Source organism: Colossoma macropomum, unplaced genomic scaffold (assembly GCF_904425465.1).
Source record: "Colossoma macropomum unplaced genomic scaffold, Colossoma_macropomum, whole genome shotgun sequence".
In the NCBI taxonomy this organism is placed as follows: Eukaryota; Metazoa; Chordata; class Actinopteri; order Characiformes; family Serrasalmidae; genus Colossoma; species Colossoma macropomum.
Window position 1 is genome coordinate 17,650,801 of NW_023494804.1, and position 16,781 is coordinate 17,667,581.

Genomic DNA, 16,781 nt, shown 5'->3' on the forward strand with positions numbered 1-16,781 from the left:
TTAATTCGTTTATTTTTGTACCGTAATCTCGTCCTATTCCTCGCGGTAAGCGAATTATCACGTTGTTTGTAAAATAACTTGTAGTTAAATACGTTTTAAAGTGTAAAATGCGTTGTTAGCAGATGTTTTAATGCTCAAACACTACGTGGGCTATCTTGCTAATGCTAGCTTTGGCTCCGTTTTCAACTACTCCGAGTAACAGAAGTTAGATTCATTGCGCCATTTCTGATTTAATTACCGTACATGCAGACATATTTTGTTGTTCAGACTTAAGTGATTTTAAGGTGTATTTATGTCCCATATCCTCGTCAGTCTCGCTAAGTTCTGTAAATAGATTTGAAACATTTGTTGCTGAAATAAGTAAACTGCATTAAGTTACACAGCACAGTAATTAGTCTGTGTTATTATTGTTAGACTACGTATCTCAGTGCACCTAGGAAGTTGGTTTCCCTGTAGGTTTTGAGGCTTAAGTCTTACTGTTATGGTACTAATGTGACTTGTCTTAAAAGTTACTGAGTGAAATGATCATGCACAGAAATAGATTATCAGCATCACTGCTGTGCTGTAAATCCACTCCAGCTGTAATATACAAGGGGAAACCACTTTTCTCAGGCTCTGGTTAAAGATGTCCCCCTGTATTCTCAGATCTAAAGGTGGTATAATATGAATAAAAGTAACTGTAAAGACAAGTCACATTAGTACCATAACAGTAAGACTTAAGCCTCAAAACCTACAGGGAAACCAACTTCCTAGGTGCACTGAGATACGTAGTCTAACAATAATAACACAGACTAATTACTGTGCTGTGTAACTTAATGCAGTTTACTTATTTCAGCAACAAATGTTTCAAATCTATTTACAGAACTTAGCGAGACTGACGAGGATATGGGACATAAATACACCTTAAAATCACTTAAGTCTGAACAACAAAATATGTCTGCATGTACGGTAATTAAATCAGAAATGGCGCAATGAATCTAACTTCTGTTACTCGGAGTAGTTGAAAACGGAGCCAAAGCTAGCATTAGCAAGATAGCCCACGTAGTCTTTGAGCATTAAAACATCTGCTAACAACGCATTTTACACTTTAAAACGTATTTAACTACAAGTTATTTTACAAACAACGTGATAATTCGCTTACCGCGAGGAATAGGACGAGATTACGGTACAAAAATAAACGAATTAAGCCTATCTAAGCCCCGCAGAGGAGCGTCGACTGAAGACGTCATGATTTCGACATGCGCAAGGAGGGGGGAACAGGGGGAACTGAATTTACTGTAACACCGGTTTATGAGGAGTCTGGCCACTTCCTATCCCCCACGTTATATCAAAACAGGACTGCCAAACAGCAGAGGGCGCCCGCGAGTGAGTCCTCAATGAATTGGGAGTTTCTAATCACTTGCCCAGAACTTCCTTTAATTTCAGAAAGTAGAAGGATGTATTTCACTAAAATAATAATCAGAATACGGAGGACCAGATTTGCCAAATTGAAAAATAAATAAAATTAAAAAATAAATGGCTCAGTAAATTAATCAATAAATAAAAAAATAAAGTATATATTGCTTATTGTGATTATAATTATACACATATTTCCTTTTTCTGCAGTTATATATTTTTTAATTTATTTATTTATTTCTGTATTATTTATTTTGTTGTATTAATGCCATTTTTATACATTTTTTCCGTATCTATATTTTAACAATTGTTCGCTTTATTCATTGATTCATGTATTCATTCTTTTTTTTATTAATTCATTTATTTATTTATGTATTACTTACTTACTTACTTACTATATGATAATAAGGGGGTGTGTTATTCACATTCAGGCTTAGCAATCAAGACCAGGAGGAGAAGAGCTGATTAAACTGTTCTTTCACCAACTCCATAAAGAGCTGCAATGCCACAGAACCCGACACGTTTTGTTCTGTGTACGTTTTTTCTCCCGAATACCACTGGATCCTCAAAATTACGAGGTCGTTAAAGAGCTGTAATACTAATATTGCTACATGTGAGCTAAAGCTACTGCGCATCAATTTGATGTCGCTAAGCTACACGAAACTAAGGCGGGCTGTGCCGGTGCTCCGACGAGCTACCGTAGCGAATATTTACAGGTATACCCATAAATAAAACCTCTAGGTAGGATTTTTTGATAGACTAAAACTCCTTATCAAAAATACTACCCGTGTTAAAACCACGAGGCTGAATTTAGCCTTTTGTTTGAATGTTCTCTTTCTGCCTTAAATGGTGCAGCAGCTGTGACTAGGCATCACAAACATTAGCAAATGGGACAAAATACTGACCTGTCGGTTCAGTGAAACAGCAAAAATAAGTTAATGTTATTCAGCTGTTAAGCGGAAATAGAGAAACCTCTTCATATCATGCCTTTCAATCCTCCATGAAGCTGAAGTCTGAGGCTATTCTGAGAGCCTTAATCTACGGAGCCCCGCTGGTGACATCCTGTATAAATAAAAACAATGCGTGGCCACAACTTAGTAAGGCGTGGGAACAAGATGATTAAGTCGTGGCCACGACTTAGTAAAGCGTGGGAATGAGATCCTAATGCGTGGTCACGACTTAGTAAGCCGTGATCTTGTTCCCACGCCTTAGTAAGTCGTGGCCGCGACTTAATCATCTCATTCCCACGCCTTACTAAGTCCACGCATTATTTTTATTTATACAGGATGTCACCAGCGGGGCTCCGTATTAATCAGTTTATCAGGGGGTGATAACCCGCTTAAGGAGGCTGCCAGTCTAGTGACGTGAATTCACTGCGCAGTAGCTTTAGCTCACATGTAGCAATATTCATATTTCAACTCTTTAACGACCTCGTAACTCAGAGGATTCAGTGATATTCGAGAGAAGAATGTTCACAGGACAAAACGTATGGGGTTCTGAACATTTTTATTTAACACAGGGGGCGATAGAGGCGATTTTTCGAAAACCCCATCCATTCTGCCCATAGAGAAATGGGGCTTAGAACCGGAGTTCCTAATATGGGCATAAGAACATGACGCCGACGACAGAATGACTACACGACTACAGTGGTCTATTGTACTGTCTTGTCCTTAGTTACCACTGAGAGAGCAAGACATGTACAATCGATCTACAGAATCTGACATCGATCAACCAAAAGGAATATTAAGACGCTGTGACATCATTGACTGACAGCCCCTTTATTAGCATAAGGACAAGGAAATACAGAAATAAATAAATAGAGAAATAAATAAATATAGAAATTAATAGTTATGGAAATAAATTAATAGAAAAACAGAAAAAAATGTTAAAGAAACATATAGACAAGAAAAAAAATAGTGAGAAGGGGAAATTACTAAATAGACATCTAAATAAATGCAGACATATGAATTTATATAAGATTTTATTTATTAATATATTTATGGTTACATATAATAATTTATTTTTTAGATTTCTTATCATTATTCTTTGCAGTTCTATGGAGGACCAGATTTGGCAAATTGAAAAATAAATAAAATTTAAAAATAAATGGCTCAGTAAGTTAATCAATAAATAAAAAAACTAAATAAAGTATATATTGCTTATTGTGATTGTAATTATACACATATTTCCTTTTTCTGCAGTTATATATTTCTCAATTTATGTATTTCTGTATTATTTATTTTGTTTTATTAATGCCATTTTTATATTTTTTCCATATCTATATTTTTAACAATTGTTCGCTTTATTCTTTGATTCATGTATTCATTTATTTATTTTTTCATCAATTCGTTTATTTATTTTTTCATTAATTCATTCATTTATTTCTGTATTTCTTCGTTCATATGATAATGAGGGGGCGTGTTTTTCACGTTCAGGCTTGGCAATCAAGACCAGGAGGAGAAGAGCTGATTAAACTGTTCTTTCACCAACTCCATAAAGAACTACACGGACAGACAAACCTGCCGATAAATAACTCTCGATGGCTTCCACAGGCCATATATGAGAAGGGCGTCCAAATGTCTGAGTGATCTGAATTTTGCAGGAAACGACGCTGAACCACCTCCTCCAAAGTTCTTAACACTACGGGGTCGACCTCTGTATCAGCAGAGGCAGCAAAATGGATCCAACTGTCCCCACAGCCTCCACACGAAAGAGTAAACAATCCGGACCTGCATTTTCAGCCAGATCAGCCGAGACTCTCAGATCTCTGACTGTCTGCTGCTGTAAGAAGCCATTACTGTACTGTCTTGTCCTTAGTTACCGCTGAGAGAGCAAGACGTGTACAATCTATCTACAGAGTCTGACATCGATCAACCAAAAGGAATATTAAGACGCTGTGACATCATTGACTGACAGCCCCTTTATTAGCATAAGGACAAGGAAATACAGAAATAAATAGAGAAATAAATAAATATAGAAATTAATAGTTATGGAAATAAATTAATAAAATAAATTAATAGAAAAACAGAAAAAATGTTAATAAAGAAACATATAAATAACAAAAAAAATAGTGAGAAGGATAAATTACTAAACAGACAAATAAATGCAGACATATGAATTTATATAAGATTTTATTTATTAATATATTAATTGTTATGTATATTTATTTATTTTTAGATTTATCATCATTATTCTTTGCAATTCTACTTTATATATTAATTTATGTCATTTATTTAAGTCATTTATTTTTAATTTTATTTATTTTTCATTTTGGCAAATCTGGTCCTCCATAACACAGAAGGGTGTTGTGTGTGCAGATAAGAGGACGTGCTACTGCTGTCGCAAGAGAACGTGCTAGCCCAGAACAAACGCCCTAGGCCCGAGCTATTGTGCCAACCCGAGCTAACGCGCTAGCTCCGAGCTAATGTAAGCTAACTACTTTGAGCATTTCACTCCACTACATTTCAAAGTCAAATATCTTACTTTTTACTCCACTACATTATGTAAAATCTGTCGTTCCTTTTGGCTTATGTGTGTAAAAAAATATAACATGTCAAAACAAAAGAAGTGTGAAGCAAACACACCAATCAGGGTACAGCACAGACTTTGTTTTGAGCTTGTTTTGACCTGTTGGACATACCGACCCAGTGTAAGCACGCGGTTCAAAGGCAGCACAGCAGCGTGAAATTTTGGGAGTGCCTATTCCAACATAAGCGATGGAACTGACCTAACTTTGTGTAAATAGACCACAATATATAAATATGTACACATATGCAGTTGTGACTGACATGTCTTTTTTCTGTATTTATACAAACATTATTTCATTTTATAGTAAATTTGTTTTTGCAAGTTTATGTTTATGAACAGAGACCTACAGATGCAATATAATAAAGGAAAACTCATTTGTGAACCTGTGTTTAAAGCAAGTTTATTAAACTTAAGCTTGTAACTAAGTTGCAAATAAATCTTAAACTGAAACTTTGTTTGCAAAAAGTTATTTCATGGTCACTCGGTTCTACCTGATGGAATCTGTTTGCCTTCAGTGTTTTGTGCTTATGATAATTTTAATATACATCAGTGACTAATTAATGACATTCTAATAAAGATTGGTTTACCAAGAGTGACACTGGAGTATTTTCACCTAAAATGAGTTAATGAAGCAAGAGTCTTGTTACAAAAATGGTAATAGGACATTAGAGCCATAAATAATCTTTTAGTACTTTGGTACTTTTGATACTTAAGTACATTTGAAGGCAAATACTTTTGTACTTTTACTCAAGTGGAGGTCTAAAGGGAGGACTTCTACTTTTACTGGAGTAATATTTTACCTTGAGTATCTCTACTTTAAATTATCACTTGTGGCTGTATTTAGGTTTGTAATTCTGTGATCCATATATTCCTTACATTAAATGCAAAAATCTGTTATAGTACGAAAATTAACAACAACAACAACAACAACAACAATAATAATAATAATAATAATAATAATAATAATAATAATAAACGTTCTCCAGAATGCATACTTTGACCTAGTGTGGCTTTTTCAAACGCAATACTATAGACTTTTATTTTGAAACAATATTGCCAAAGCCGGTCAGAACTGTTGCTGGTATCGCGCTGCTGCTCTGAACAGGGTGGAGGAGCTGTAGCTGCAGCTGCTAACAGCTTACTGACTGTAAAAGCACAAGAACAACTCTCTTCTGCAGAGCTCGGGAGACGGTGAGGTTCTCTCCCTTTTACACACACAAAAAATTTGAGTTTGAGCAGATAGCTGGATGTTCCAGAGTGAATCAAACCAGTGAGTCTGTGTGCAGGTCAGTAACTTTTAGTCGGTCTCAGATTTTCCTGCAGTTCCACATTTGTTCCCCTGCAGGTTTTATTTTTTAGTAATCAAGTGATATTAGAAAGTATCCTCTCATTTACCATCTATAGGATGATGTTATTTCTGCAGTTCACGGTTTTAAAAGGTGAGGGTTCCTTACTAAAAGTGATTGTTCTGTTTAGAACTATGAATTCTGTATAGAAACTTTTTGAAAATGTTTCTGTGTAGCCACAAAAAAGTTCTGTTATTATGATGTCGAGCTTGTAACGAGAGAAGTTCCCCTTTTGGTGCTGCGTAGAACCATGTACAGCACAGCCTCCATGAGTTTCAAGGAACATTTCACCAGGCACAGGAACATTTTCACCTTCGGCATGAAACATACTGAACTGCTGCCAACATGTAGAGATAAAGGTTATGTTGTAATTCCTAGGAGAGATGAACTGAGTGCTAAACTGAACTGTAATTGTCCTGAATTTTAACTATTTAATTTGCTTTGCTTATTAAATTTCTCCATTTCTTTTTAGATGCCAGTACCTCTGGAGAACTAAGTGTCCACAATGTCTCTGAGAAACCTGTCAGTCAAAGCTCTTCTGTTCCTTGGGATTTGTCAGGTGGGGCATAGGGGTCTTGCCTCAGCCCCCGAGCTGAAAGAGCAGCCTAAGAAAATCGGTAAAGCATGGTTAGATGTTCATCTCTTTTCATGTCTGATCTAATCACATGGACGAGTGGGTCCCAATCCTGGTCCTGCAGGAATTCTGGGAACCCTGTACTGCAAATTGTCCACCTGTTTGACCCTCATAAAATTTGTTAATTATCTGAGTTTAGCTGCGGAAACTCTGAGTTGACCGTTACAGAGGAACTCCATGACCAAGATTGAGAAACAGTGCTATAGATGAGTGGTGTAAAGTGTTAGTAGCAGTTTAGAGGAACTGACCCCTTTCACTCAGCTCAGCTCCAAAAATAAAAAAGGAAAGCTTGGATGTGATATTCTGAAACTGGATATTGTCACTGTCAAAGCAAAACCTTGTTTCTCTAAACTGAAACTTTATATGTTAAAATATAAAAACTGTATGTATAAAGTGATCCTAATATACTGTTACAACTCCAAAACTTCCAAATAGTAAGAGGTTGTATAAATGCAAGAAATATTAGTGTCCAAAATGATGAACAGAGCTGTAGTATAATGACAGAGAAAGCTGTAGAACATTTAAGAATAAGATTTAGAATGAAGTGCCAATAAAACTAACATCCAGAATGCCTCGTACTTGAAATGTGCTGATCAAACCTCAAGGCAGATAACTTCTCAAAGTAAAATATTTCTACAAAACTTTAGGAAATATAAAATGAAACATCTTAAAATATCTTCTAGTGTCTACACTGGGATATTTAGGTCTGTACTGTATATATTAATATTGAATAAGCAACAAATGTATTAATATGAAAAATTATTCCAAGCTTTTAAAAGTTAGTGTAAGAGATGAAAAAACATTCTTAATGGTAACAAGATTTTATTGTGGACCATGTCAGCTGGTGGTCTTATTACGGTGTATAACATTAAAAGTGAAAAATGAAGTAACAAGGTTTTGGTGTGACAGAAATAACGAATGTGGCTTTGCTGTGACTCTTTTAGCCATCATTGGAGGAGGAATCGGAGGAACAGCAGCAGCATATTTCCTCAGGCAGGAGTTCGGACCGTCCGTCAAGATTGACGTGTTTGAAGCAGGAACTGTAGGAGGACGTCTTGCTACCGAGAACATCAGGGGACACGATTATGAAATCGGAGGGTCCATCATACACCCGCTTAATTTGCATATGAAGCACTTTGTGGACAAACTGGGTGAGTTTTTCACAAACACATGATCCGTAGCCATATCATTATGTCCAGATGTCTGGGTCAGAGCATTTCAGACAAGGATTGTGGGGTGCTCCTGGTCAGCAGTGGTTAGTACCTACCAATAGTGACCCAAGGAGGAACTGGTGACAGGGTGCTGGGAGCCCAAAGCAACAAAGGCTACACCGTTTGGTAAGAACTGACAGAAGGGTTACTGTGGCACAAGACGCAGAAATTTGAATGATGGTTACGGGAGAAATATGCTGCTGCATACGGGACCCTGTAGCCGCAGACTGGTCAGAGTACCCAAGCTGACCCTTGTCCACCATCAAAAGCTTCTACAGTGAGCACACGAGTGTCATATCTGGACTTTGGAGCAATGGAAGGTCACCTTGTCTGACGAGTCCTGTTTTCATTTACATCACGTGGACGGAGAGGTATGTGTGCACTGTTTAACTGGGGAAGTGGAAGTGGTGGCACCAGTATGCACTATGGGAAGAAGAGAAGCAGGTGGATGGACAATGATGCTCTGGACAGTGTTCTGCTGGGAAGTCCTGGTCCAGCATTCAGGTGGATGGCAAGTTGATGCATTCCACTACCTAAATATCATTGAGGACAGAGTACACACACCTTCATGGCAATGGTATTCCTTCTTAATGCTCCCTGCCACCCTGCCACCCTATGCACCTTGTTCAGGAATGGTTTAAGGAACATGACAAAGAGTTCATGGTGTTGCTGTGACCTCCAAATTCCCCAGATCTCAATCCAATCGACCATCTATAGGATGTGCTGGGACAACAAGTCCAATCAGTGTTGGCTCCAGTTCGCAACTCATAGGACTTAAAGGATCTGCTGCAAACATCTTGGTGCCAGATACCACTGGGCACCTTCAGAGGTCTTGTAGAATCTATGCTTTGGTGGTTTGGAGCTATTTTGGTGGCACACAGATGATCAACCAAGCCTGTTTACATCATTTTTATCAGTGCGTACATCATGAAATGTTTCCACGAAGTAAAAGGCAGCTTTTGTTTTCAAATAGCGTAAAAAAAATCCAACAAACCAAAAACAGAGTTAGGAGATTTTGATATGATTGTATTGATACAGTAAATATTCAGATTCTTGCTCTCTCCGTCAGGTTTGTCCGCCCGTGCTGATGTCCCCTCTAAGGTGGCCATATTTAACGGAAAGGAGCTGACCTTCGAGGAAAGCAACTGGTTCATTGTGAACTTCCTGCGGATGCTGTGGCGCTACGGCTTAAACTCCATTCGCATGCACATGTGGGTGGAGGGCATTCTGGATAAGTTCATGAGGTGAGTTAAACCACAGTTCAGTTCTGGTCATCAGTTACATGATAAGAAGGACAATTCCACCTGTACTAAACATAGAGTATGTTCAATAGCAGTGATTTTACAATTTGTCTTCATTTAGGAGCCACATTGCTCCTTTATCATTAAGTCACAATTCAAAGACAATTCAACTTTATAATCCTTATCGTTTATTTCACAAATAAGCTATGTAGGCTCCATACATTCATGCTAAAACCTCACTACGCAACACACAATGACAGTGTGAGATGCCAACCCTTACCCACTGAGTTTTTCGCTTCTCACAGGATTTATCAATACCAGCAGTTTGGTTACTCCTTCTCCAGTGTAGAGCGGCTCTTGCACGCCATGGGTGGAGACAGCTTCCTGATGCTGCTCAATCAGACGCTGGAGGAGGCCATGCTGGCCGATGGCTTCTCTCAGGTCTTCATCAATGACATTGTGACTCCAATCTCGCGCGTTAACTATGGCCAGAGTGTTCGCCTCAGCGCTTTCGTGGGTAAGTTTCACAGCACATCGTTGAGTCAGGCCAAATAAATGTAATATCCTGCCTAACAGGGGGAGTAATTTCTGACCTTAGAGTTATTCAATTCAATTACTTTTCTTTAGGAAATGATCTGGTACATCATGAAATGTAAAATTTCACCACGATTCAATTTCATCATTTTAGTACAATTCAGAATTATTTTTAGCCATCCGTAGCCAGAAGTCCAAGAGAGGAAAATTTTAACAGTGAGAGCTGGAGGCATTCATGCAATGGAGCCAAATGGACATCATCTGCAAACAGCAGAGACGCAACCCTCCAGCCTCCTAGCGTAATTCCCTCCTGACCTTGGCTGCATCTTGACTGAGGCTGAGCAGTGTGATACCCCAGTAATTGGCACACAAATCCGGTTCCCATTTCTTAAAAATAGGAACCACCATCCCGGTCTGCCAGTCTAAGGGTACTGTTCCTGAGGTCCATGCGACATTGCAGAGGTGTGTCAGCCATGACAGCCCCACAACACCCAGAGCCTTAAGCATTTCTGGGCGAATCTCATCCACCGAGGAGCTTGCCAGCTACCTCAATGACCTCCACCAGGTAAATGGAGTCTGACATGCCAGAAGCGTCTGGCCGTGACTTCTGTGAGGGAGGCATGTCTCACTTTGAGTTCCTCAAAGTGATCCTTCCGCTGACTGACAATATCCTCATTTGAAGTCAGAGTTTCTCCACCCCCACTGACTACAGCTTGAGCAAAGCCACTGCTGAGCCGCTGGACAGTTGTCCAGTACCTGTTGTCCAGAATCTTGACTTGAGCTTCTTGACTTGACTTGAACCTCCTTGAAGACAACCGAAAGTGTTCTTCCATGGCCTCGCCAAAACTCCTCTCATGCTTCTTTGCCCGTCGGTACTCACCATCCAGGAGGAAGTCGCTACTCCTCCACATTGAGAGGAGCCAGTCGAGGTGGTTCAGGCATCGGATCAGGATGTCCCCTGGCTGCCTCACGGTGGAGGTTTACCAGGCATGGCCTACTGGGACGAAACCCTGAGGTCGTCCTAGGACCCGCTGGAGGGATTATATCTCCAAGTTGGCCTGGGAGCGGCTTGGGGTCCTCCGGAATGAGCTGGAGGAAGTTGCGGGGGGACAGGGATTCGTCTGGGATTCTCTGCCCTACCATCTGCTACCGCGACCCTATCTGGATTAAGCGGTTCAAAATGACTATGATTATTATGATGATGATGATGACTATTCTCAGTCCAGCAGTGACACTGAGGTGTTTAAAAACTCCAGCAGCACTGCTGTGTCTGATACACTCACACCAGCACAACACACACTAACGCCACCACCATGTCAGTGTGACTGCGGTGCTGAGAATGATCCACCAACCACATAATACCTGCTCTGGGGTCCTGTGGGGGTCCTGACCATTGAAGGGTATGCAGAGAAACAGATGGACTACAGTCTAATTGTAGAACTACAAAGTGCTTCTATAGGGTAGGTGGAGCGGATAAAATGCACAATTCTCTTCTCTCAAGTTGAAAGTAAACATACCATTGTTCTGTCTGAAGAAATTATCGCAACACTGTGTTAAAAAAGCAATAGAAAACATAAATGTCAAACAGTTTTCAAATATTGCAGAATGATATGAGTATGATTATACTCTCACTATTTTTTAAGATGTCTACACACTTTATTTATAAATTCTTGTGTTATTTAGAATGGCTACTTTCTAGTAAGTACTTTTGCTTACAGCCAGCTTTGCCGATTTGCCTAAAAGAAGGTTTGTGTCTAATGGCTCAGAATTATTAAGGACAATAACACCATCTTCAGGGTGGAACTGTACATGCAGCATCTTACTGCTTAATTCTTTAATGGACATGCATTCCTCGGACGTGCATTAAGCCTAGACTTAGACAAAATTATAACATTAACGGTAATTATTCTTTGGAAAACCTTTTTATTCTAGGCTTGAGCTAAATCAAGATCTGGGAAACCAGCCTTAAGCCAGTTGATAATAAACAAAATACTGTAGTCAAACGTGTTGCATATAGACTTATAAACATGCATATTGTTTGTATAAATGTTCTTATTACTTATAAAAATGTATATTAAGATAAAACAGTACTGATCTTTCTTCTCTGCAGGTGCCGTGTCCCTGGCCGGTGCAGACTCTGGCCTGTGGGCAGTGGATGGAGGAAATAAGCAGGTTTGCTCGGGGCTTTTGTACAACAGCAAAGCTGAAGTTATCCAGGCCCGAGTCACGTCTGTTTCTGTGAAGATGAGGCCATCCAGAAGCGGTAAGGCATTTCTTTATTGGCTGTGCAAAACGTCAGACCTAGTTCAGGCCATGGCTGATCAACATTTGTTAGAGCCGAGAGCCTGGAGTTCACCTGCACCTGAAAGTCTGATCAGCTGGGCACAAACCCAGGCAACACTTTACATGAACCCTGCTACATTACACTGACATAACATTAACAAGTCATTGCAGACGTCACATGCAGCTTATGTCATGACAGTTTATGTCACATGCTGTATTTTTTTCTGTAGTTAGCTAGTATGACATCAAACATCATGACATATGTCATGACGATTACCACTAATGATAATGCTGTTATTTTACAGAAGAAAGTTTCTCGTGGGAACTCTTGACAGCATATAACGCCCATTAATATTATGTAGAAGGCTTCAAGTAAAGTGTTTTCCTTCCCTGTGCAGTGAAGAGGAGCTGGGGCAGGCTGATAAACACTGAAAGAAGATGAATCTGGTTGAAGTCATTGGAGAAATGATCAGCATTTGAAGGCACTGACGAGAATTTTATTTTTTTTATCATTGGTTTAATTTCACGCAAAACATAGCTATTTACTGAAGTAACAAGATTAAACTAGTGACTTGTGGTATTATGGGAATACAGCAGTGCTCTGTGCTGTTTTGGATGGAGTGGGGGAGTGTCAATGCAGTGCAGACTTAGCCCTGCCCCCACTAAACTGAAACAGTGCAAAGGAACTCTGGGAGATGTAGAAATAATACCTTCTGGAATAAAACAGTTAAGTATCTCTAAAATTTCACTGCAGGATGTCATGATTTATTTGTTGTTTATTTAGAGGGTTGACTATTGTTTGATCTTTGACTGCGTGACTGGTCACTTTTAAGGCTTCCTAATTTTTTTGAAAAATAAGGAAAAACAAGCTACCACCTGCTGGTGTTCTTTATGTTGCCATAGCTAAGCCACTGACTCTGAAATGCAAGAAATCAGTCTAATTTATCTAAATATAACCACACTGTGTTTTTATAACTTCTCGCTCTCCCCACCAATCAGGTACTGTAGCGAACTTTTATGAGCTGAACTACGTTGGTGACTCTGGCCCCGCCCACTCCCTTTATGACATTGTGATCGTGGCCACGCCTCTTCACCAAGGTCTCTCTGACATTAGCTTCTCTGGCTTCTCTCCTCCAATCCCATCTCACTTTCCTGGACGCTACCACCAGACTGTTGCCACGCTGGTCCTGGGCCGGCTCAACATGTCGTATCTGGGAACCAATCAGAAACCGGCCGACTTTGCCGTCTCTGATATTCTGACCACGGATAACGAGGTGCTGGCTATCAACAGCCTGGGCTCTCTGGACCCAATCCGTATTCCCCAGGGTTACCGCCAGCCTCCAGCCAGCGAGAGCAGAGTGTGGAAGGTATTTTCCCAGGAGCCGCTGTCTAAGGAGCAGCTGCGGGAGATTTTCGTGTCGTGGGAGGGGGTGTGGGAGAAGCGCTGGCTGGCTTACCCCTCATACAGTCCCCCACAGCGGCGCATGCCACCGTTCATTCTCCATGACCGTATATTCTACCTCAACACCATTGAATGGGCTGCCAGCTGCATGGAAATGAGCGCCATCTCAGCCCGCAACGTGGCGCTGCTTGCCCACCACCGCTGGCACGACCAGACCGACAAAATCGACCAGGAGGACCTGCACACCCGCCTCCGTGGAGAGCTGTAGAGGAGGCGGGGAGCAGAGTCCAGTCCTGGAGTGCCTCATACGGTTTACCCTACATTTTCAGCTGAACGTCGCTGGATCCTCTATATTACGAGGATGTTAAGAAGCTGAAATATGAATTTTACAACATGTAAGCTAACACTGCTGCACATTGAATTGACATCACAAGGCAGCGAGTGCACAAGAATACCTCAAACAAACCAGCAAGATTTATCCAGTGTGGGAGTTAAGGTGCTTTGGGAGTAGTAGAGTATGGTAGGAGTAGCTGGAGTTGGTATATAACAGTGTTACAGTTACAGTGTTGTTTAAAAGTAGATCTGCTTTAATGCAACATCAATAGTGGTAGCTTGTCATTAGCACAGATGTAGCAATGTTCATATTTCGACTCCTTAACAACCTCGTAATTTAGAGGATCCAGTGATGTTCAGAAGAAAATGACTGTAAGATCTGAATCCTTTCTTATTTACCACAGGGCACCGACTTTCAAGAATCCTTTTGATTTTTGCCATAGAGAAATCCAGCTTTGACCTGAAGTTGCTAATATGGGTGTGGACACCAGCTGTAGAATGACACATGCCTTCAGAGTTCTATTGCACAGTAAGCTGGCCACAACTATTGGTTGCATTCTGATTGGCTATACTCACGTCATTGTGTGCACACACTTCCATGCAACAGGTTTCATCAGTCTGGAGCCTTTTGGATTGAGACCGTTCACTGAATTGAAAAAAGTTTCACAACATTGTGTGTTTAAAAGTTGTTTGAGTTTTCTTTGAAGCATTTAGTTGCTTTTAAGTAAGATATCTTCACGTTCGCCAACGCATTTGTTTTCCATGTGTCTGTGTTGGTTGTAGCTCCCCTACACGTCATGCTACACTGGGGGTCTGTGATTGGAGCTGTCAAAGTTAACAGGATTTAAAAAAATGTTTCCATCTGCTACCATGGCGTAAATTTGTTTAATACTGAAGTGTGCCATGTCTGAAGCATCTTTTACAAGTAAAACAGAGCACTGATGCCAGCAATATCAGTAACATTTATAATGTAAGCACTGGCAGACTACACTGGACAGTGCTTGCAGGAAAACTATAGACAAATCAACAACCCATGCGCTAGAAAACAGAGTGAAAGCTACAGTTCCCCTCAAAACAACATGTAACTCAGCAGTATGAGGTGCAAGAGAGGAGGTGGAACATGCAGTCACTGATGCTCTCACTGGATGCCGTGGAAATTGGAAACTTCGCTCACCCTATTTTCATGTTCACTCTGCATTCATGCGTATGTTAATGTTGAATTATTGAAAGTTATGAACACATTCTGATGAAACTCATTTTGTCCACATATATAGCTGTAACAAAATGTACTACCTTTTGAATAGCAAAACTTTCCTTAGGCTCAAATTAGAACAAATATGTCGATTGGATATGATAAACTAATATAATTAATCGTGATTATTTAATCATTTAACAGTCCTTGTTATTTCATGTCAACCAAAAGGCCTTTCCTGGTAGGTGATTCTTGGCCATGTTGAGTGACAAAACACTCCAGACTTGGGCAGATATCTGGCTTGCGAGACTAGCCGTCCTTCATCAGTGGTCAGTTTTTGGCAACAGAACCACTGAATATTTTTGGGACCGCTCTCAACCAAGTAGCAACACTGACGTGTGTGCGAAAGTTCCAAAATATCTGGACAGCAGTGGCTCTGTGGAAACTGACCAGTGATGAATGAGGTCAAGGGGGCTGATAAACTGTGCAGCAGCAGATGGAGTGCAGTTTCTAACTGTAAAGCTGTACTGCAGACCTGCAAGGTAGATGGAGCTCCTAAAGTGGATAAAGTAAAGTGCTCCTTTAAGAAGCAGCCGTAAAGGCTTAGCTTACTCAGACTCTTCAAAATAGTTTTGTCTCCAGCAGCACTAACCAGCCACTTTAAAAGAACAAAAACACTTTTGTTGGTGTTTAGTATTTTTGTGATTAATGGAGTTGAATAATTAATTGTCTCACACAAATTTAATACATTTAAGGATTTAATGTAAACAACTTTGATACATTTGATTAAAGATCATTTTTTGGGGTTCCTGCAAGTGCAGTTGTAAAACTGATTTTTTTTGTTTAATAAGGATTAATCTGCTGATCTGTTTATGAACTGCTGGTGAGTAAAAAGGAGTAAAATGGCAGAGAACCTTTCATTTTTTGATCAAATAACACTGCTGATGTAAAAATTCAGGGTTAAACTGCACAAATGATCAGTTCTTATTGAATTCCCTGTTTGTAATAAGCATTGAGAATGAAAAAAAGAAGTTTGTACCTTTTTTTTAAGGAGTGAACAGTTGTCACTGCACCAGTCAATAGACCTGCTCAAGACCTGCTTCTTTATACTTTTGGTGGGTTGTAGCAAATGTGATTTGTATTAATTTTGCCAATGATAGAAGTTTGTAATGATTATTTCATAGAATTGAAAAATATTGTCTTCCAAAAAGTGATCTTTGTTTACATTCAGTAATAAAATGGAAAAGTTTGTTGATTGTTTAAAAGATGCTAAGTGTTTTTTTTTTAGGCTTTTGAGGACTACTGTGTTGGGTTAAAGGGGAATTCCACCTTTTTTTCTATATTTTCTGCATAATGAACCAGTTAAGATGTAAACAGAGTCATTCAGAGTGGGTTGGTGTTAAATGCTCCATTCCACATAAAGTTATTACATGAAGTGGTCATGAATACACTGCCTGATGTCTGAGACATTGCTTTACGATAGTTTTGAGAAGCTTTCAGGCTGATTTTTTAAAAAATCCATTCATGGTGGAGGGATACGTGCAGGATGTTGTGAGGCAAAATAGTTCCCAAAGCTATATTTGTGTTGTAGTCATGGGGAACTCCACCAATTTTTCAAGAGTTCCATATAATTCCTTGGTTATGATGCAAACAAAGTCACTCGGAGTGGTTTGATCAAGTCA

The 16,781-nt window shown here is 39.7% G+C and overlaps 1 protein-coding gene across 2 annotated transcripts; it reads left to right on the forward strand.

Moving 5' to 3' along the window:
* Nucleotides 1-6,001: 6,001 nt before the first annotated feature.
* On the forward strand, nucleotides 6,002-16,364 carry LOC118824512 (prenylcysteine oxidase-like). Of its 2 annotated transcripts, none has more exons than XM_036594728.1 (7): nucleotides 6,002-6,114; nucleotides 6,742-6,886; nucleotides 7,848-8,054; nucleotides 9,184-9,358; nucleotides 9,661-9,872; nucleotides 12,000-12,152; nucleotides 13,172-16,364. In XM_036594728.1, exons 2-7 carry the CDS (start codon nucleotides 6,775-6,777, stop codon nucleotides 13,840-13,842), a joined length of 1,530 nt encoding a protein of 509 aa, XP_036450621.1. In that variant the 5' UTR covers nucleotides 6,002-6,114; nucleotides 6,742-6,774; the 3' UTR covers nucleotides 13,843-16,364. The 2 variants fall into 2 exon arrangements, with proteins under 2 accessions (XP_036450621.1, XP_036450622.1); XM_036594729.1 differs by having other exon boundaries at nucleotides 6,071-6,209.
* The last annotated feature ends 417 nt before the right edge of the window (nucleotides 16,365-16,781 follow it).